At 52.0% G+C, this 19420-nt stretch overlaps 1 protein-coding gene across 3 annotated transcripts; it reads right to left on the minus strand.

Annotated features, from left to right (window-relative positions):
* Nucleotides 1–1474: 1474 nt before the first annotated feature.
* On the minus strand, nt 1475–19378 carry ADCY4 (adenylate cyclase 4). Of its 3 annotated transcripts, none has more exons than XM_066342625.1 (26): nt 19274–19378; nt 18085–18295; nt 16127–16324; nt 15835–15996; nt 15061–15210; nt 14502–14650; nt 14313–14424; nt 13581–13708; nt 13270–13428; nt 12875–13007; nt 12505–12678; nt 10291–10334; nt 10062–10148; nt 9819–9888; nt 9399–9496; nt 8655–8739; nt 8424–8561; nt 7409–7519; nt 6833–7017; nt 6542–6626; nt 5925–6083; nt 3011–3157; nt 2603–2710; nt 2368–2482; nt 1938–2062; nt 1475–1854 (listed from the first exon to the last, which is right to left on the minus strand). In XM_066342625.1, the coding sequence occupies exons 1-26, from the start codon at nt 19306–19308 to the stop codon at nt 1702–1704; spliced, it is 3321 nt and encodes a 1106-aa protein (XP_066198722.1). In that variant the 5' UTR covers nt 19309–19378; the 3' UTR covers nt 1475–1701. The 3 variants fall into 3 exon arrangements, with proteins under 3 accessions (XP_066198722.1, XP_066198723.1, XP_066198724.1); XM_066342626.1 differs by lacking the exon at nt 19274–19378 and adding an exon at nt 18597–18671; XM_066342627.1 differs by lacking the exons at nt 18085–18295; nt 19274–19378 and having other exon boundaries at nt 15061–15244; nt 16127–16247.
* Between the last annotated feature and the right edge of the window lie 42 nt (nt 19379–19420).

Consider the following 19420-nt stretch of genomic DNA (forward strand, 5'->3'; position numbering starts at 1 on the left):
AATCAATCCCTCCACCCCGCTATCCCCCCATTTTGAGGCAGGTAGCCTGCAGATCATACTTAGAAAAACATAGGTTTGCAGACTCCTGAAGGATCTGACCAAGTAAGACCACCCCTGTGAGCTCATTGCTCCAGACTCCCTGACTCAGCTCACCCTCTGAGAAAATTTAGCACCGCTGTGGGACCTCTACCCTGAAGCCAATGATGGTTATCACTGTTAGCATGACTCCAACTTCCTGCCGGTAACCTCCTTCCTCTCCGTGATAGGTTAGGTGTTCTAGGGCATTGCTTTCCTTCCCTCCATCTCCAAGGAGGCCTCACTTGAGAACCACGTCAGTGGATCTTATTCCCTAGAATTTACAACAGCATTTCACCAACCACCAAAACACACTCTGACACAGAGTGGGTCTGAGGGTACTCTGTGACTGTGGTCACCCTTAGGAAATGCAGATTCCTCAAAATGAGAGTGATGAGTCATTCTTTCCTAGGAATGACTGTTGCCATAGAAACCCTCTGATCTAACAACATTTTAGGAAGATGGAAGTAGCAGTGGCAGTAGCATACTTTTAAAAATCTTTTCCATAAAAAAAAAAAAAAGGAAAGAGCAACTAGGAGAAAAACAAAAAGTCCATATGCAACCTGACTAGGCTGTGGCGCAGTGGATAGAGTGTCGAATCCAGACGTGGAGGACCCAGGTTTGAAACCCCGAGGTCGCCAGCTTGAGCACGGGCTTATCTGGTTTGGGCTCACCAGCTTGAGCACGGGGTTACTGGCTTGAGCACGGGATCATAGACATGACATCAAGTTTGCTGGCTTGAGCCCAAGGTCGCTGGCTTGAGCCCAAGGTCGCTGGCTTGAACAAGGAGTCATTCACTTTGCTGTAGCCCCCAGGGTCAAGGCACATATGAGACAGCAGTCAATAAACAACTAAGGTGTCGCAACTAAGAATTGATACTTCTCGTTTCTCTCCCTTCCTGTCTGTCTGTCCCTATCTGTCTCTTTCTATGTCTCTGTCTGTCACACACTGACACATCCATGTGCAACATCTGCAGCAAAGCGAGGGTCAAGATATCCCTCATGAACCCCCAAATATGAGCAGAATAAATGCTTCAAGATCCACATAATATCAGCATCTGAGCAGAAGGAAGCAAGGGGGCACTGGACGGTCCTGAGAACAGAAGAACCCTGGAACTGCCTATAGGTCTTCACCGGAAAGCACTGTGGGTCAGTTTTAGAACGGTAGCTGAAACAGGGAGGGACCTAATACAATTATTTCCAAGTGCTGCATAGTAAGCACATAAGTGCTTATTTAGTGTTGTTAAATGAATGAAGGTCAAACAACATTTTTCCTGGAGATTCTTTCCAATACATGTGGGTGGGGAGCAGAAAATGACAAATCTTTCTTTTGAGCCATGTGGCTAAAATTTTTCATACTTCTAAGGTTTAAAAAATACTTGGAATCAGGCTGACAGGCAGGGAGGTTGAGGTAGTTCTTTTACTGAGCTTGTAAAAAAGATTCACTCCTGTCCACACACCCAGGCTTGTACACACACAAACACTCAGTTTGGCCTTGGAAAGAGCAGACTTGCTGAAAGGAGAAGAGATGATCCCAGAAACTATATCAGTTTCTGGCACTGACTGGGTCCAGACATACCAGTCTCTTTATTGAGATCTTCGAGATGAAGAGTAGGGAGTGGAGGTCTCAGCCTACAGTGGCTGAGGGAAGTCCAGCTCGCGTCAAATCTGTGTTCAGGAAGTAGGTGCACAGCTGCCCTTTGCCTTTGACCTTGATGACACCCCTGCTGTAGCAGGTATAGCCTAAGGACTGCAGAGCCCGGGCTGTCTCCTCGGTCACCTGCAATTGAAGAAGGGTGAGGAAGTATGGGGATGGCCCTAATCTTAGCTACTGTGCAAACGCCTCCAATGTGACTTCCTCACTTGGATCTTTCCCAGCACTCCTGTGCTCTCCATGCGGCTGGCCACATTCACCGTGTTGCCCCAGATGTCATATTGTGGTTTCTGGGCCCCTATCACTCCAGCTACTACAGGTCCATGGTTCAACCCTGACAAGAGATGTGGTAACAATGGGGGAGATTTGAAGAGGGTGAGGGGAAGAAAAACACAGTTAATTAGGGAGGAGAGCCGTGGGGCCTTAGAAGAGAGGAGTGTGGGGGCTGGAGGAGTGTGGCTTAGAGAAGGGGGTGGGTGTGCTTCATAGCTCTTGGCCCAGCAGCTTCATGCTGCATCTCAAGAGGTGAGTCTGGAAGGAGGTCTAGGGTTGAGCTGGGGAGCAGCTAACAAAGGACTTGGGGAAGGAGAGTTCGGGTAGAGGCGACCCCAGACAGCCCCAGCAAGAGAAGGCGCTTACCCACACGCAAGCGGAAGTTGTTGAATGAGTGCTTGTTGATAACATCCAGTTTAGACCCAAGGGCCACTGCAAATTCCACCATGGTGCCAAGGTGGCTGCAGCTTCGCTCAGCATCCTGGCAATGGGCCAGCCACCAGAATAGGTCAATGAGGGCACAGGAATAAGGCCCATTTATGGACACACAAATGAGAGCCCAGGTGAAGAATGGTAGGTAAGGAAGGAAGGAAGGCTGTACCTGCTGTGTGTCCTGTCCAGAGGTGGCATTTAAGCCTGTAGCTGCCATGTAGGTGCTGCCAATGGTCTTGATCTTCTCTACCCCACTGAACTTGGGCTTAGAGAGCAGCTGCACAGAGAGAAGGCTATGTCCTCAGTCTCTCTTGCTTTCTCCCTCTTCTTTCCCCAAAGCCCAGCCCAAGGCCTTTGGAAGCTAAAGGACCAGTTATGGGATCAGGGATAGTAGCTGGAGGGAAAGTTGGAAGTGAATAGAACTGCTAGAGAAAGCAGAGCTGGGGCATCAGAGGAGGAGTGGGAAGACTCGAGAGGGCAGAATGGGCCTTATGGCCAGAAGAGCAAAGTAGAAGCAGGGACTGGTGGGAAATCCTAGAATCCGAGACAGGATCTTGGGGATTGTTGGAGTTGTCACCTCATCAAAGTCAGCTATGATCTCATTGAGTAGCCGCAGACACTCTAGTCCCTCGTGGTTGATGTTGGACTCAGAGTAAAACTCCTTGAAGTCTGGGACTGAAGCGAAGAGGACACAGACACACTCGTAGGACTGGTGGTAGAGGTCCTGGGAGGGTGAGAGGCTGGGGTGAGACTGGAGGCGATGTTCTTTCCCCCTGTCCTTGTATCCCCTTGTCTCTCCCTCTGTGTAAGAAGGACTGTGAATGAGGGGAACAGGGAGGGGGAGAGCCAGGTTACCCAAAGGATATGACTCAGGAGTCAAAGTTTGGGTCTCACTGTGATTCCAGGAGAGACAAGAGGTTTGAGGTCAAGATCACCTCACAGCAATGTGAAGGGAGTCACTCTAGAACTGGGATCATGTCAATGAAAATTGTCTTTATATACCATTTATTGTGGTAAGGTGTTCAGTGAGTTAAATTAGCTTATAAATATCTACAATTTGCAAGCTAAAGCAATAATAGGAAAAATGGTGAAGGTAAGATGGCAATGATGGAATTAGATCTGAGGCTGGTTCACTAAATGGGTGCCATGTTAGCCCTTGATGCTGTCTCTGAGCTTTCTAGTAGCCAATGTGGAGATAGAAACAGGATTGGTTATAAGATTCCTGGTGTCTGTAAGAGAAAAAACAAGTAGAAAGCAGTGAGCCCCTGGTGGGAATCTCAGGCTGTGAAGTAGCCCCAGGGATGTTTCTTTAACACCCTTCAATACAAGCCAAGATCATTTGCATAGCAGAGGATAAGGTGGTGGTGATACAAATAAGATGGTACAAATATGTAGGTGACTGTCTGATGGTCTGGCTATAGCAAGATATTTAAAGATCTAAAGCAGCATTATCCAACAGAAGTTTCTGTGGTGATGGAACTGTTCTATATATGTCCAACATGGTGGCTACTAACCACATACAGCTGTTGAACACTTGAAATGTGGCCAGTGTGGTGATTGAGGACTGATTTTTTTTTCCTTTTTCTTTTAGAGAGAGAGAGAGAAAGAGAAAGAGGAAGAGAGAGAGAAACAGATGATAGAAAGGAAGAGAGATGAGAAGCATCAACTCATAGTTGTGGCACCTTAGTTCTTCACTGATTTCTTTTTCATACATGCCTTGGCCAGAGGGCTCCAGCTGAGCCAGTGACCCCTTGCTCAAGCCAGGGACCTTGGGCTCCAGCCAGCGACCATAGGGTCATGTCTATGCTCCCATGCTCAAACCAGCAACCTTTGAGTTTCGAACCTGGGTCCTCAACCTGAGTCCTCATTGTCCCAGGCTGATGCTCAATCCACTGTGCCACTGCCTAGTCAGGAACTGAACTGAACTATCTTTTCAATTTTTTTTAAGATTGTATTTATTGATTTTAGAGAGAGCAGAGAGACAGAAAGAGAGAAAGGGGGGAAGAAGTTAAAAGCATCAACTCATAGTATGTAGTTGCCTCTTGTATATGCCTTGACCAGGCAAGCCCAGGGTTTTGAACTGGTGACCTCAGCATTCCAATTTGACGCTTTATCCACTGCGCCACCACAGGTTAACAGATCAGGCTTTTATTTTCCTTTCCTTTCTTTATTTCTCCCTCCCTTCCTCCTATATTCTTTCCCTCCTTCCCTCCCTCCCTCCCTCCCTCTCTCCCTCCCTCCCTCCCTCCCTCTCTCCCTCCCTCCCTCCCTCCCTCCCTTCCTCCATCCCTTCCTTCCTTTCTTTCTTGATATGGGTTTACTTACAAGACCTGAAAATTACACAGCACACCTGAGGCCACACAGCAAGGTCATGGGGTGAGAGGAGAGAGAGAACCCATGGGCTTGGGCCTGGGATTCTGCTTTCATTGAGTTTAAGAGTGGGAGTCTAGGATTTCTCAGGCTAACCTTTTTTTTTTATTTGTCAATTACAGCTGATATTTAATATTACTTTATATTAGTTTTAGGTGTACAGCACAGTGTAAACCTTTATATAATTTATGAAGTGATCCCCCAATAAGTCCAGTACCCACCTGGCACCACACATAGTTATTACAGTATTATTGACTATATTCCCTCTGCTGTACTTTACAGCCTCATGACTATTTTGTAATTACAGATTCATACATCTTAATCCTTCATCTTTTTCACCCACCCCCAACCCCTCCCATAAGGTAACCATCATTTTGTTCTCTATGTCTATGAGTCTGTTTCTGTTTTGTTTGTCATTTATTTTGTTCTTTGGATTCCACATGTAAGTGAAATAATATAGTATTTGTCTTTCTCTGTCTGACTTACTTTACTTAGTGTAATACCCTCTAGGCCTATCCATGTAGTTGCAAGAATTTTTTATTTAATTAATTTAAATTTAAATGACCACACATGGCTAATGGTTACCATACTGAATAGTGCAGGTCTAGAGAGATGAGTGGACTGTGTCCTTCACACAATTCCCATCAATACTTGACAAGGCTTCTGAAAGTTATGGAGTGGCCATGAGTTGGAGAGGATACTCTAAGAATTAAAAATGCAGAGCTTCTGTGTTCACCAAAAAAAGAGTCTAGGATCACCTGACCAGGCAGTGGCGCAGTGGATAGAGCGTTGGACTGGGATGTGGAGGACCCAGGTTCGAGACCCCAAAGTCACCAGCTTGAGCATGGGCTCATCTGGTTTGAGCAAAGCTCACCAGCTTGGACCCAAGGTCGCTGGCTCGAGCAAGGGGTTACTCGGTCTGCTGAAGGTCCACGGTCAAGGCACATAAAACAAATGATTGATGCTCCTCATCTCTCTTCGTTCCTGTCTGTCCCTATCTATCCCTCTCTCTGACTCTCTGTCTCTGTAAAATAAAAAATAAAAATAATAATAAAAAAAGATCTTTTGAAAATGGGAGGCACCTGACAAGGATATGGAGGGGCTTAGGGGTGGGGAGTCACCTCGTTGCGCCGGTTCTGGCCAATAAACTGGGGGGCCACGTGTGCAGGGAGCACGTTCTCCAAGAGTAGCCGAGTCAGATTTTCCATCGTCTCCGTCTCCTCCTGCTCCTGCCTCAGCTTCTTCTTCCACAGGAAATCCAGGCGGCAATAATACTCGTTCTGGTGAGGGTCATAGGGGTTGTGGGGAGACACAGTACAAGAGGAACCTCAGGTCCTGAGTGTTCATCCTCCCACTCCATGATGCCTGAAATCATACCACCCCACAGCTTAGAGACAAGGTTTAAGGTACGACTAGCCCTGGGGAGACTACCTTGAAACTAGACTCAAACTAGGTTGGGCAGAATTGGCAGAAGATTTTTTTCTTAAGCATGGGCTTTCCTACATGGGTGGTGGGAGGTAGGAAGGAGGAGAGAATTTGAGGGCACTCTCCTTGGGGAATGAAGGAGAAAGAAAGGGAACCAGAAATTTCACTTAGAAGCTTCCAACGGGTACACTGCTTGGGCTCATCCCCGGAGACACCAGATTAAGGAAACGGTGAGAGAGACCAATCACAAATATGGGGACCCCCACTTCGCCCTTCATAAGGAGGCCCTGGAAGGCTGAACTGGGGCACTTACCTGCCGAGCCAGGACGAGGAGTGTGAAGAAGAAGATGAAGAAGGAGATAGCTCCCATCAGTTTGGGTTCCTTCAGCACCCCTGGCCTGAGGAGGCCACACATCAGCACTGTCTCTCGTCCTGCCCCTGCACTATAGCCTCCCAGTGCCCCCAGTGTCCACGGAGTCCTCAGCTTTCCTCCCGCTTTGCCATGTGGGTGGCTCAGGTCAGTGAGGTGAGGACAGTTCTGCCCTGTCCCATTTCACCCTGCCCCAGAGGGCCTGGGCAACCTTTGTCCTGCGGCCATGCCTACCTGGAGTTCAAGGGGTCTGGATAGAGATGGGCGACAAGGCAGTCAGACAGCCAGGCGTGGGAGTGCAGGAAGAGGCAGCAGGAGGCCGCCAGCCACAGCAGGAGCAGCAGCAACTTCAGTTCGAAGCTCATGTGTAGAAAGAGGGAGCAGGAGAGGAAACCCAGCACGCAGCAGTGCATGGAGTACTGTGGGGCCAGGCAGGCTGGTCAGGGGTGGGCCTGTCCCACAGGCGGGGGGGCACACCTGCGGGCTCCTGGGGCCAGGCAGGCTGGTCAGGGGCGGGTCTGTCCCACAGGCGGGGGGGGGGGGGGGGGGGCACACCTGCGGGCTCCTGGGGCCAGGCAGGCTGGTCAGGGGTGGGCCTGTCCCACAGGCGGGGGGGCACACCTGCAGGCTCCTGTCTCTCCCCTCCCTGGTCCTAGCTGGGGGACAGGGGGTGTCATACACATCAACACACACCAAGTGTGACTTATGTCTGTCCCAATCCGCAGGGTGAAGTGTTCTCCAATTAAGAAGGTAGGGGAGGAGCTGAGGAAAGTTCTGGAGAAGGAGATCAGGGCTGTTTAGGACACTCACTGGAATGCTGATGAGAGGCAGGGACCCAGGGAGCTCCCAGGAGAAGTTGAAAGCCATAGAGGACACATTGGGAGCCCAGGCAGGGCAGTTCGATGCTGCCGGTAAGAAGAACTGCAGAAGGAGATGAGGAGCTGAGACGGCAGGCAGCTCCCGGGGCACCGTGCTGGCTTGTGCCGGCTTTCAGCTGACCCAGGGGTAAGGCAGGGCCAGGCCCCTCCAAAGGAGCAGACTCTGCTATTTCTGCCTCACTAGTGGGCAGATCAGGGACTAGGGAAGGGGGTGCCATGAACACTATATGCCAGGGTCCCACCGAGCTATTGCCACCCACTCAACCTCTCTGAGCTTGAGCTTCCTCTTCTTGACTGAGGGATGATTCCTAAGGTGCCTTTCAGGGATAGAATTCTAGGAGTGATTTTATGTTCTGAAAAATCAGCCAAACTCCACTACAAAATCATAGTGAGTGAGTGAAGTAATGACAATCTGCCTACATTAAAAAAAAAAATGCAGCCTTGGCTGGTTGGCTCAGTGGATGGAGCGCCAGCCCAGCGTGCGGATGTCCTGGGTTCAATCCCTGGTCAGAACACACATGAGAAGTGACCATTTGTTCCTCTTCCCCTCCCCTCCCCCTTCTCTGTCTTCCCCTCTTGCAGCCAGTGGCTTGATTTGTTTGAGCACTGGCCCCAGCTGCTTAGGATAGCTCTGTTGATTCAAGTATCGGCCCCAGATGGGGATTGCTGGGTGGATCCCAGTCTGGACACATGGGGAGCTGTCTCACTGTCTCCCCTTCTCTCACTTAAAAAAAAAAAGATAGGATGGATGTTCACCAAAGTATTAACAATGATTATGCACAGATGGTAGATCATGGGTGACTGTCAATTTTTTCATTACTTATCCAACATGTGCAGTACCCCCTGGCCATGGTGTGGCTGCTCTCTCAAATCCAGAGGTCCCCTTTTAGCCTTTGGCAGGTCCAGCATGCCCTGTTGGGTGTGCATAGGGCCCCCTCTGCCCTCACCAGGCTGGTAATTGCCATGACAAAGATGAGGAGGATGGTGGCAGTGCCCAGGGCAACTCGCAATCCTGGCCGTGTGGCCACCAGGCCAGACAGTGCGGGCAGCCAGTGCAGGATCTTGGGGCCTTTCATGACACACCTCTGTGGAAGGAGCATGGAAGTCTTAGCCATGGGGCACGGCCAGGTCGTGGTCAGAGCCCCTGCTCTCCACTTCCACCCCACAGCCCACCTCACCGTTAAGTGTTCTGAGAAGCAGACGAAGAGAAGAAGGAGGAAGAGGAGGAAGGTGATGCTATAGGTGATGGCCAGAGCTGGAGGCCTAAAGGGAGACAAGGGTGAGTGAGGCCTTGAGAAACCAGAGCAGGCTCCCTGTATGTGGGAGGGTCCTGAAACACCTGGTTGGAAGACATGGGAGAAGTGGTTCTGGGGATCTGAGCTGGCTCCCGATTAAGTCCGGGCTGATAAAAGACATTGCATGGTGATATGGGAAAGCTGAGGGGTCTAAGGCGGTGTCTGGGTGGGACAGGAAGTAATAAGATAGGAGCAGTATTGGAAGGGCACAGGGGGCTCACAAGAGTGGCTGGAGCTGCATCAGACTGCTCTCCGGGCCTTCAGGCCAAAGCCTTTCACCTGGCTGAGTCTTGGACAAGTCTCCACTCCTCCTAGCAGTGGACTAGGAGTGAGGACCTACTTCCTATGTTCGTTTGCTGTGACATTTGGACTTTTCAGGGGGATAAAAATCTCCTTCATGGGAATGTTGTTAGAATCGAGAGACGGGCAGGTGAAAATGCTCCGGTCCATAGGATGTAGAAAATTCACAGGAAGTGCAATAGTAAGTTGAGGTCTGCAATTACTGTGGTTCCCCAGAACACGTATTTCCATTTCCTCTGGGGGTTAGAGCCAAGGGGAAGTAGGTAAAAAAGAACTAGAGGGTCCATTTTGGAGAATCAGGGCTTCCCTTTTCTGAGGCTTTCTCACCTGTTTGTCACCAGCATCTGGATGATGAAGTTAGAGATAAAAACCAGGAAGGTGCAGGCTGCATAGTATTTGAAGGCGGGGAGGGCAGAGAGTCGATACTGGAAGAGAGGGGGGAAGTAAGGGTGGATACAGGGTCCCCAGTGCTGCTCATCACCTTGAAGGTGCCACCTCTAGGTAAGGAGTCGGTCCCCCCACCCTTCAACTCAGTCCCAGATAGCCACTATGGGTTTTCCAAAGAGCTGCCCTCCTCTCTCCCATCACCACTCAGTACTTCCGATCTACACGGTGAGTTTCTTTTCAGAGAGAGGCACAAGCCCCTTCATCAACCCTAGAATCACAAATCGAGCAGGCTTGGGGAGGGGAGATGAGACCACAGAGCATCCTCTGATGTTCCCCCCTCCGCTCCTCCCTCCGGCCTACCTCTTTCTCCATTTCCTTTTCTCGGAAGTACAGTGTCAGTGGGTTGAAGTCCTTTGACTGCTTCCACTGTCTGGTGGGTGATGGGGGGATTGGTCCCCAAGAAGGAAGGAGCAGAGCAGGAGGGAGTGTCAGGCTAGAGCAGGAAAGACCGTCCCTCCTCTCCAGGTCATCAGGGAACACCATCTACCCCACCACAGGAGCCCAGGGCCTCCAGCCCCCCCAGCCCTCTTCTGTTCTCCATACTTCTGAGAGTTGAGCTGTTCGATGACCTGGAAGAACTTGGCATCCCCAGTGTCCAGTTCATCATCTAGTCCGCGGGGTGTACGGCTCCTGTACAGTGAAAACCTGGCTTAACACCACAGAGACCTTCAAAAACATCTGGGCAAAGCAGGAGCAACCCCCAACTCCACCCCAAAGATGGAGATAGGTCACCCAGACAGCCCCGCTGTTGAAATTGCTCGGGCCTCCTCACCGGTCCAGACTCCACTGGGGGCTGAAGGAAGCCAGGGCCTTCTCCTGTTGGGAGAACAGGGTGGGCTGAAGATGGGAGGACAGTAGGGCCCCTGGAGCCTGTCTGCAGTGAGGCATTCCATACCCACACACATCTTTGACCTTGAGCATTTGATCGGGCTCTTTTCCCTGCCTCCGATAACTTCTCTCTCTCTCCACCAAATACCTCCTCTTAAGGGACAGTTCAAACCACATTTGCTCCAGAAACTTTCCTCCCAACTCTTTATTTTTTAAACACTTAGAGAAGAGTTTATTTGAGCCAAACCAACAAATATGCAGGAGAGCAAGATGTCGATTATTCCCCCTCCGGACTCGTGAGACTCCCAGGGTCTTTATACTCTGATTTCTTCGTAGTTCCTGTCACTCACAAGGCAACCCTATATTTTCTGTAGGCTTGAGTGGCTGTTGGTCCCTTGTGTCTTATTTTCCCTAAGGACTACACAATGCCAAAGTCAGAGACTTTCCTATCACCCTGGTATGCTAAAAAATCCTTATTGGTGTGAACTGAAATGACAATACAGTACTGAATATTCTGACTTCCCTCTGACTTTTGGTGATGGTCAGGCTGAGGTGGACAGTGAAAGCGGTGGGAAACAAAAAATAGAGAAGGAAGGGAAAGAGGAAGAGAAAAAGACTTGGTCACAGTCAATCTCTTCTGCACCAAAAGGACCGCACAGTGTGCGCAGAGATGAGAAGACAAACAGAAGCGAAGCAGGCGAGGACGAGCACCAGGGACGAGGGTGAAACGCTGCCGCGTGGCCCTGGGCAAGAAGTGTGGGGGCCTCCTTCCTTGATCCTTTTGTCTCATGTGAAGGCAGCAGGGTCACAGCGGGCCACATTATCCCCCTTAACCAAAACCTATGTATGTGAAAGCAGAGGGAGAGACCAAGGCTGAGACAGAAATAGAAATACAGAAAGATTGAGAGGTATATTCTAGGTGTAAGGCATCTACGCATCTATGCCTGGGCCCAAGTGTTTTCAAACTTCTTACCTGCCTACCCTCCCATCCCCCAATAATGCCTGGTAAGTCACTTGACTTCAGGGAAAACATCTTATTTACTTCTGTCTTCTCAAGAACTAGCCTAGCGCCTGGCACATAGTAGATGTTCAAAAATGTGGAAAGAGTGACGGGATGAATGGGTTCTACCAGCACAGACATGGCCCCGCCACCCCAAAGCTCCGCACTGTGTAAGAGTAAGCAATCATTCTCAGAACTTCTAATGTGGCTGGGATACTGGAACTTCAGGGGCCGAGAAGTGAGTTTCTGGGCTGGTGAGGTTCTGTCTGTAAAAGAGGGGTCTCCTACTCCTGCACCAAGATACATCTCAGCCTGAGCTTTAGTAGGGGTTGGGAAGTCCTGACATGGGTTCTGGGGGGCATCCCCACCCCGGGGATTGCACCCAATGTTGTCTCATGTTCCTGGGCTCCCAGCAATGCCCCCTTTACTCCATCCCCACCTTGGGGTCTCATCCTACAACAGTCAGCTGGGTCTTTGGTTCTTCCTTCTTCTCCCTTCTGCCAACTTAGCCCTACCTATAGGGTCTCGCCCCTACCCTATGCTGAGGCTTGGCATTAAGTGCTCCCCTGACCCATAGCTGCCAGTGTCCCTCACTCCCCAGTGGTCACTGATCTTGGGCCTGCTAGAGATAAGGGAGATCTAGGCTCTTCCATCAGCTGGGGGTTAGGAATCACCCGAAGGTGCTATGTATAAGATCAGCCAGAATGGCCCTGCCCTTGCATCCTCTAGACAAGGGGCAGGCCCACTCCCTCCCCTGTCTCCCTCACCCCGGCCTGCTCATGGTGGCTTCCTCCTTCAAAGCCATGTGAAAATTTCACTGTCACCTCATTTTATTTGTGTGCAAGTGCTTAAGAGTAGGTCCCTAATTGCCCTGCCTTCCCAGTCCTGGTGGCGATTGAAGAAGAGAGCATGCAGTTGCAGAAATTGAGTTAAAAAGAGACATTTCCTGGTGGGAATGGGTGTAAGCACTGGCTTCAGATCAGGAGGAAGTGGGGAGCCAGGGGAAGGAAGGTCCTGTGCCATGACTAGGTGACCAGAGAGTTCAGGACCTTGAGAACTCATGGGGTGACTTGCTGGTGGTGGGGCTGTGGAGGCTGGGAACGGCCCGTGGCCGTGGGTTTATGTCAGTGTTGAGGCTCATGATGGGGGTGAACATACCGGGAGAGGAGTGGAAGTGGACACAGGGCTCTCTACGTGGCTCAGGTGGGCAAAAGGCTTGGCTGCACCCCAGGATTCCAGGTAGCGGGTCATCAGCAGTGATGGACGCATCTTGGGGCCTTCGAGAGAGGACAGCAAGCCTCCTGCAGTGCCTTTCTCATCCTCCTCCTCAGCCTGGGGTATAGGAGGGTTGACAGTCAAGATAACAAACCCTTCCTCATTCTCCCCACATCCCTCAGAGGTTTGTGTCCCCTCCTTTGTGGCATGCATACTGGGACCCAGGGACTCAATCTCTGGCATAGAAGAGACCAGGCCTGTGGCTGTGGGTAGTTAGGATGGGCCACCCCTGGCTTCCAGATTGGGCTTTTACCCGGGGATCAATGACCAGGTAGGTAGGCTCCCCTAGGTCCCGAAGGTGTGGGTCTCGGTGTTCCATGGCTACATCCTCCACAGCATAAGCTCCTGCCAGCAGGTCCAGGGTAGCTCCTGTGATATGTACTCGTCTGGAAGGAGGGGACTGAGGGAGTTAGGACGGAGGGCCTCCACCCTCTCATTTCTTTCAAGGGCCATTTCTGAAGGTCTGACTTCAAGCAAGTCTCTGTGCTACAGGAGGTCTTTCCCAGCTCCCCTCCACACGCCCCAGGATATCTCTGAGCCTTATATGACAGGAGACTGTGCTCATTTGAGGGAACCATGACAAGATAGGCAGCAAGGGGGAGGCCTGATTGGCCTCTTGCTGTAGTTCCCTGGAACCCCATGTCTCACCCTGGCACGCCACCAGCCTCCATGTGGTTGGCCAGTGTGACGTCATGGGACCAGACATCATATTGCCACTTCTGCAGCCCGATGACTCCACAGAGCACGCTGCCCGAATGCACGCCCACACGCATGTTGATGTCCACACCGGTGGCTGCTCGTAGTTTCCTGAGCAGGGTGTGCGGGAGAGGATCTGAGTGCTGTCTTCAACCTTACCCAGGCCACACCCTCCCTTCCTCCAGGGAGACTTCCACTACCCTGCCTGCTTCTCTCCCACACCTGTCCTTTAGTACTCCTCCTGCCCGCCCACCTGAGCTGACCTGATGGCCCGGCACATGTCCAGCCCCATGCGTACACAGTTGATGGCGTGGTCTGGCAGGGAGAGGGGCAGCCCGGAAACACAGTAGTAACAGTCTCCCAGGATCTTGATCCGCATGCATTCATGCTCCTGGGAATGTGTGTGTGCAGGGGGATAGGGGAACCTGGTTAGAGGTCAAAGGAGGCAGGAAGAAGTTGGGAAAAGTGGAAGCCAGTGTGGTGTTCCTGAAGAACATCTGAGGTTGGAAGTGTCTAGGTCAGATCTAGGGACTCCCTTAATTTGATATAGGGCTGGCTGAGGGCTTCCATGCAGGTGTCTTTCTCAAAAAGGTTTCCCAAGGGTTGGAATGTCTGTAGCTCTCCCCAGCTTTGGCATGTGTGGGCATATAAAAGATTTGAGTATATAAAAGTCATCTCAGGATTGAGTTGTTGTTTTTTGGGGGGTGGAATACCCAAGATTATGTTACTTGGGGCCATCCATTGGAGTTCTGAGCATGTTTGGGGTGCTGTGTTTGCGGCATCTGTGGAGATGTTGAGAAGTCTTTCCCGATTTTAGGTGTGTGGTGAGTGGCTACATAACTGGGATGTTTGCAGCTTTTCCTGTTTGCAGTGGTATATCTGGGAGGCCCTCTGGGCTCTGAAGCGGGACTGGGATCTTATAAGGTAGGAACTGCCCTTGGAGCAGGCTCTCCAGAGTAGGGTGTTTGAAGCTGGGGAGGGAGGTCCCCTCTGACCTTGGCGATCTGGTCGAACTTTCCAAAAAGCTCATTGAGCATGAGCACCAACTCCTTTGGGGAGCACTCACTGGCCAGCCGTGTGAAGCCCACGATGTCAGCATACAGCACGCTGGGCGGGGCAGATTGCAGTCAGTGGGGCCAGGTCTCAGCCCATGCACCCTCCCCTCCACCAGTCCTTGCTCCTACCTGACTCCCTGGTGCCTCTTGACGTAGAGGCTGTGGAAGTTGTTGGTGCTCTCTGGCCTTGACCCCTGCCCAGCCTGCAGCCGTGCCATGATCTCTGCCTTCATCTCTCGGGCCAAGTAGGCAGGAAGGATGGACAAGAGAAGGTGTTCCTGGGGGAGGTCACTATGAGAACCAAACCTCCTGCAGTGGAAATTCAGGAACCCCTAGGAGCCCACAACCTCCCCCGACCCCTCTATGTGTTCCACAGGGCCACTCCCAAGTCCTCCCCACCACATATAGCTACGCTCAGCACCCCACCCAGCGCTGATCACCTTTAAGGACTGAACTCCCAGCACCAATGTCAATGCTGGAATTAGAGTTCGTTTCGTATCTTAAGGTTCTAAAGAGTTTTAACAAGCTTCAGTGACCTCCTAGTAACCTTCCAAAATGGGCTACAACCTCTTTTGACAAAGGAGGAAATAGGTCAGGTGACCTGCCCAAAGTCATTCAGCTTGTGAAGGGGCCCGGCTGTATGGATCTAAGTAACCCCTTTCTGCGAGGCTCGAGTCCTGCAGCGGACCTGGTGCTTCTTCTCTGTATCCAGCCTCCGGCGCGAGTGCAGCGAAGTAAGCGCCTCTCGGAAGGTGGCGCGAAGTGCACGCTCCATCAGCGCCTTGTGGTATGCTCCGGCCACATTCCCGCACAGGAACAGCACCGCGTTTGCAGCCAACTGTGGGTGAGGGTCAGCCTCAGAGGCGCTAGACCTGGATAAGGGTGGGGGTGCCTATGTGTGTCGCTGGAGTCGGTCTCCAAAGGGGATGGAGAGAACACTAGGGTTAGAGACCCAAGTATTTCGAAGCAATGAGTGTCACACAGTGGGATCCCCTGCTCCAGACTCTTGGCTATTGCATCAACACGGCTTCTTAGGTCTAGAAACCTTTGCACATATATCGCCTCTGCCCAGAAACCACTCCATCCCTCGACCCCTCCTACACACAACGCAGCACAAAACTACTAAACCTCTCATTTTTGCATTCCCTCTGAGGGCTCTATCATCCGCATCTGTCTCCTCCAGCCCGGCCCCTTCCCTGTGGGCATAGTACCCTGTTCTGGTGGAACCCTGTTCTGGTAGTACCCTGTTCTGGTAGAACCCTGTCCTGGTGTCTGCAAGCATGGCACTGCGTTGGTGTACCAGCTCCGCCAGGGCACAGACAGGGTCCAGCTGTGTTTGTGGCTTGCGCCCAGTGTTGTGTCCTGCCATGAAGTCACAGCTCAGCAAACGGTTGACGAATGCCCTGACAACCAAGGCGCCAGCAGAGCCCGCCCAGGGCGGCCTGTGCTCGGTGCTGCTCACCTGCTGCAGCAGGGCGGGTCTGGAGTCCAGCTGAAGCCCAAGATACAGCCCGAGGACCAGCAGGTGTGAGAGCGACGAGACGAGGCCCGCAAAGGTGGCGTCCCGCATGCCGAAGGGCAACATGGCATACGTAGTGAAGATGACAAAGAGGAAGAAGGACACCTGGGGGAGGGGGAGCGGGAAGCTGCAAGCTGCCGCTGCCGCGCGCTGCTGGCTACTGGAGCTTCCGTGCGAGTTCGAGTTCGAGGCCCAGGCGTCCCTCTCCCCACCGCTCCCCCTGCCGCCCTCTCACCTGGTCCCAGGCGCTCACCACGCCCCCGGTGAACAGGAAGCCGTGGCCCAGAGCGAGCAGCGCTGCCCACACGAGGCCCGACAGGGGGCGCGTCCAGCGCTGCAGCCGCTGCTCGCGGGAAGCCAGGCCCAGCAGCAGCGAGAAGCCGCCCAGCCCGCACAGCACCAGAGTCAGGAATTCCGGGTCTGAGGCCAGTTCCTGTAGGGAGGGACGCGTGTGGAGTTTGCGGAGCTTATCCAAGAAGAGAAAGAATGAGCAGCCCCACTGGCCAGTTCTGAAAAGCGTCTCAAACTCAAACACGAAATGTAGGCAGGGCACTTCGGCTTGCCATTCATATCTGGTTGAACTGTATGAACTGCCAATAATCTTTTTTAATCTACAGAGCCAACGATCTCATATGATTCAACTCAGTATCTCACTGTATGCTGCAGAGGTGGCTGTGCCATAGGTATCGACCCAAAAGTCCTGGTTCTGGCCCCATATTAGCCATTTGTGTATCAGTGATCATTCTTTTTTTCTTTTTCTTTTTCTTTTTTTGCGGTAATGAAAATTTAATGGCCTGGGAAGCCGGGCATGCTGTATACTATGTGCAAAAACCTGGTCACAGGATAATGTGGAGCCCAGTTTTTAAAAACTCATGGAAGTGCTTAGATATTTAGAAAATGAAAAACATTCCAAGTGGTACTAGCCACTCTCATTGAACATTGGGGAAATAGGTAATTTTGACTTTCCTTGTATTTTTCTATTTGATCCTTATTTCTTTTTTTTTTTTTTTGGTTCAATCTTTTATTTTATTTTATTTTATTTTTTTAATCCCATTTTCTTTCTTTTTTTAAATTAATTTTACTAGGGTGACATCAATAAATCAGGGTACATATATTCAAAGAAAACATGTCCAGGTTATCTTGTCAATCAATTATGTTGCATACCCATCACCCAAAGTCAGATTGTCCTCCCTCACCTTCTATCTAGTTTTCTTTGTGCCCCTCCCCCTCCCCCTTTTCCTCTCCCTCCCCCCCTCCTTCAGTGATCATTCTGAGCCTCGGTTTTCTCATCTGTCAATTAGGAATCATAGCTCCAGCCTGTGGTCCGGAAGCAAGCGAAAATTCCTAGCTCACGGAAGGCGCTTGGAAATATGTGTGCCTCCAAATCTGGCCATTTTGCCTGCGAGATTCCCAGTCCTGGGCGTATGGCGCGGAGTTTCCGGGTCCTGAGAAGCAGTGCTTTGGCAGCAGGGGGCGCCAGGAACCTCCCTCGTCCTCTCCCCGCCCCCGCCCGGGGCCGCGTTAGCGCCAGCCCTCAGGGCGTACAAGTCCCGCCAGTGTCTTCGCCTTTGTCCCACCTCTTCCTGGCCTTTTAGGTGGATCAACAAGGACCCGTAACATCCAGTGACTTTTCCCACCTTGGTTTTGAAGAGGGAAAAGAAAACTTGGAGCAGGATGTTTTCAGAAATGGACTTAAAGATCCCGTTTCTCCTCCCAAAAGAAACTGGTTTTCCATTTCCAGTTTCCAGTTTCTTCTGGGACTAAAAGAGCGGGATGGAGGGAGACTTTTGGGAGTCTGTCGGTACAACTGCCCCGGAGCCCCTATGCGGCAATGAAAACCAGGAAACATTCTCAGTAGGCCCAGTGTAATTTCCACCCCTGGAAAAATGGGAAAATCCGGTATTGTATTTATTATAGAACTAGTAGGTCACAGAGGCTCACAGGTCTGTCAGTACCCTGAGAGAAATTAGAAGCATCCAGGACTCTTAAGTCCCTGTGTAGACCCAGAGACTGTGGCCCAGAGACGTGAAGCGACTTGTCCAAAGACACTATAGTTCCTAGCAAAGTTCAGTGCTTCTTTCCTGGGTCTCAACAAAGAAAGCACATCGAAAAGAAGACCCCACAAGTCTCAGCACCGAAAATGCCCCCCTAGTCTGCTGCCCTTGAGTCCGGGACACCAGACACCCTGCTCACCCTGCCAGTGGCCTGGGCGACAGCCAGCAGCGCCAGGAGTGCGCAGAGTACGATCACCAGCAGCAGTAGCAGGAGTGGGTACTGCTGGCTCAGGCTGTAGTAGGTCTCATAGAAGAGGTCTTCGCTGGGCGGCGGCCGGGGACTGAAAAGTCGGGCCATGGTCTCCCCTTGTCCCGCGCTGCACCGCCGGGGGTTGGCGCAGTTCCCGGGGCTGTGGAGGGCCGTTGTGGGTTACCGCCGGCGGCCCCAACCTGCTCCAGCGGTGAACCTCCCACCTGGTACAAATCACCTCCATCCCCGCCCCCAACCTCGCGGCCATCCCATCTCTTTCCAGGCACACCCGGTGGCTCCTAGTGTTCTCTCAGCTGGCGGTGAGGGCACTGCCCCATCCTTCGTTCCTCCTCCTTCAAACCAGGACCGCGGAGGTGCCGGAGCAAATACCTCATTTTCAGGAGGACAGGACTTGGGGTTGAAGCAACGGAGCCCCGAGTTTCCCCTATTCCCCAACTCACCGCCTGCGAGGCTGCTGCAGCCGAGTATGATAGGCCTGGGGAGGGAGCCCGGGGGGCTAGTTGCGGAGTCACTGCCCGCTCCTGAACTAGTGGCTCAGAGCCTCGGGCGACAGGCGCTTCCCTCCCTGGCGCCGGGCCGCCTCCCATTTCCCCGATGAAACAGCCCGGCCCTTCCGTGCCGGAGCTGGACTCCCCAAGCCTCTCCTCCACTCTGACAGTTTCTCCTAACACCACCGCCTTACCCCCTCTAGGAAGGAACATGCAGACCACGGGAGAGATGGGAGGGGGTGGGCTGGGCCTGCCAAGTGGCAAGAGTTAAAACAGAGGTGTAAAGCTTGGATGTGGGGCGGCTGAGGGAAGCCTGGAGTGAAGGCTGGCGAGAACTGTAGGGCTGGACCGGTGTCAGATGGGGGCTAGGATCTAGGTCAGGATGGGGGTAGGCACTCATTTCCCCCTCTGTCCCCTGGCGCCTGGACAGCAACCGCTGTGGCCATGGCTGAACAACTGGTCATTATCCCACCATCTCCAGTTAGTGTGTGTGGGGGGGCATATCTGTATAGCTTTGAGGAGTCACAGCTTTCCATTCCAAATACAAACTGAGAACCAAAAGGCTCTTTTCTCAGAAGCAGTGTACTTGTGAATGTGTGGTGGAGGAAGGTGATAGTATGGGGGCTGACCTCCAAGGGACTCTCCCCTCTCTCCTACAGGGCATCAGATAGGCTGGGGTCTGCTAATTCTTGTGGAAACCCCCTTCCCCAGGACTGCACAGCCGAGTCTCTGTAACCTAGAAGAGAAGGGGAGACAGTGGGACCACAGCATCTATT

Source organism: Saccopteryx leptura, chromosome 6, assembly GCF_036850995.1.
Source record: "Saccopteryx leptura isolate mSacLep1 chromosome 6, mSacLep1_pri_phased_curated, whole genome shotgun sequence".
NCBI lineage: Eukaryota > Metazoa > Chordata > Mammalia > Chiroptera > Emballonuridae > Saccopteryx > Saccopteryx leptura.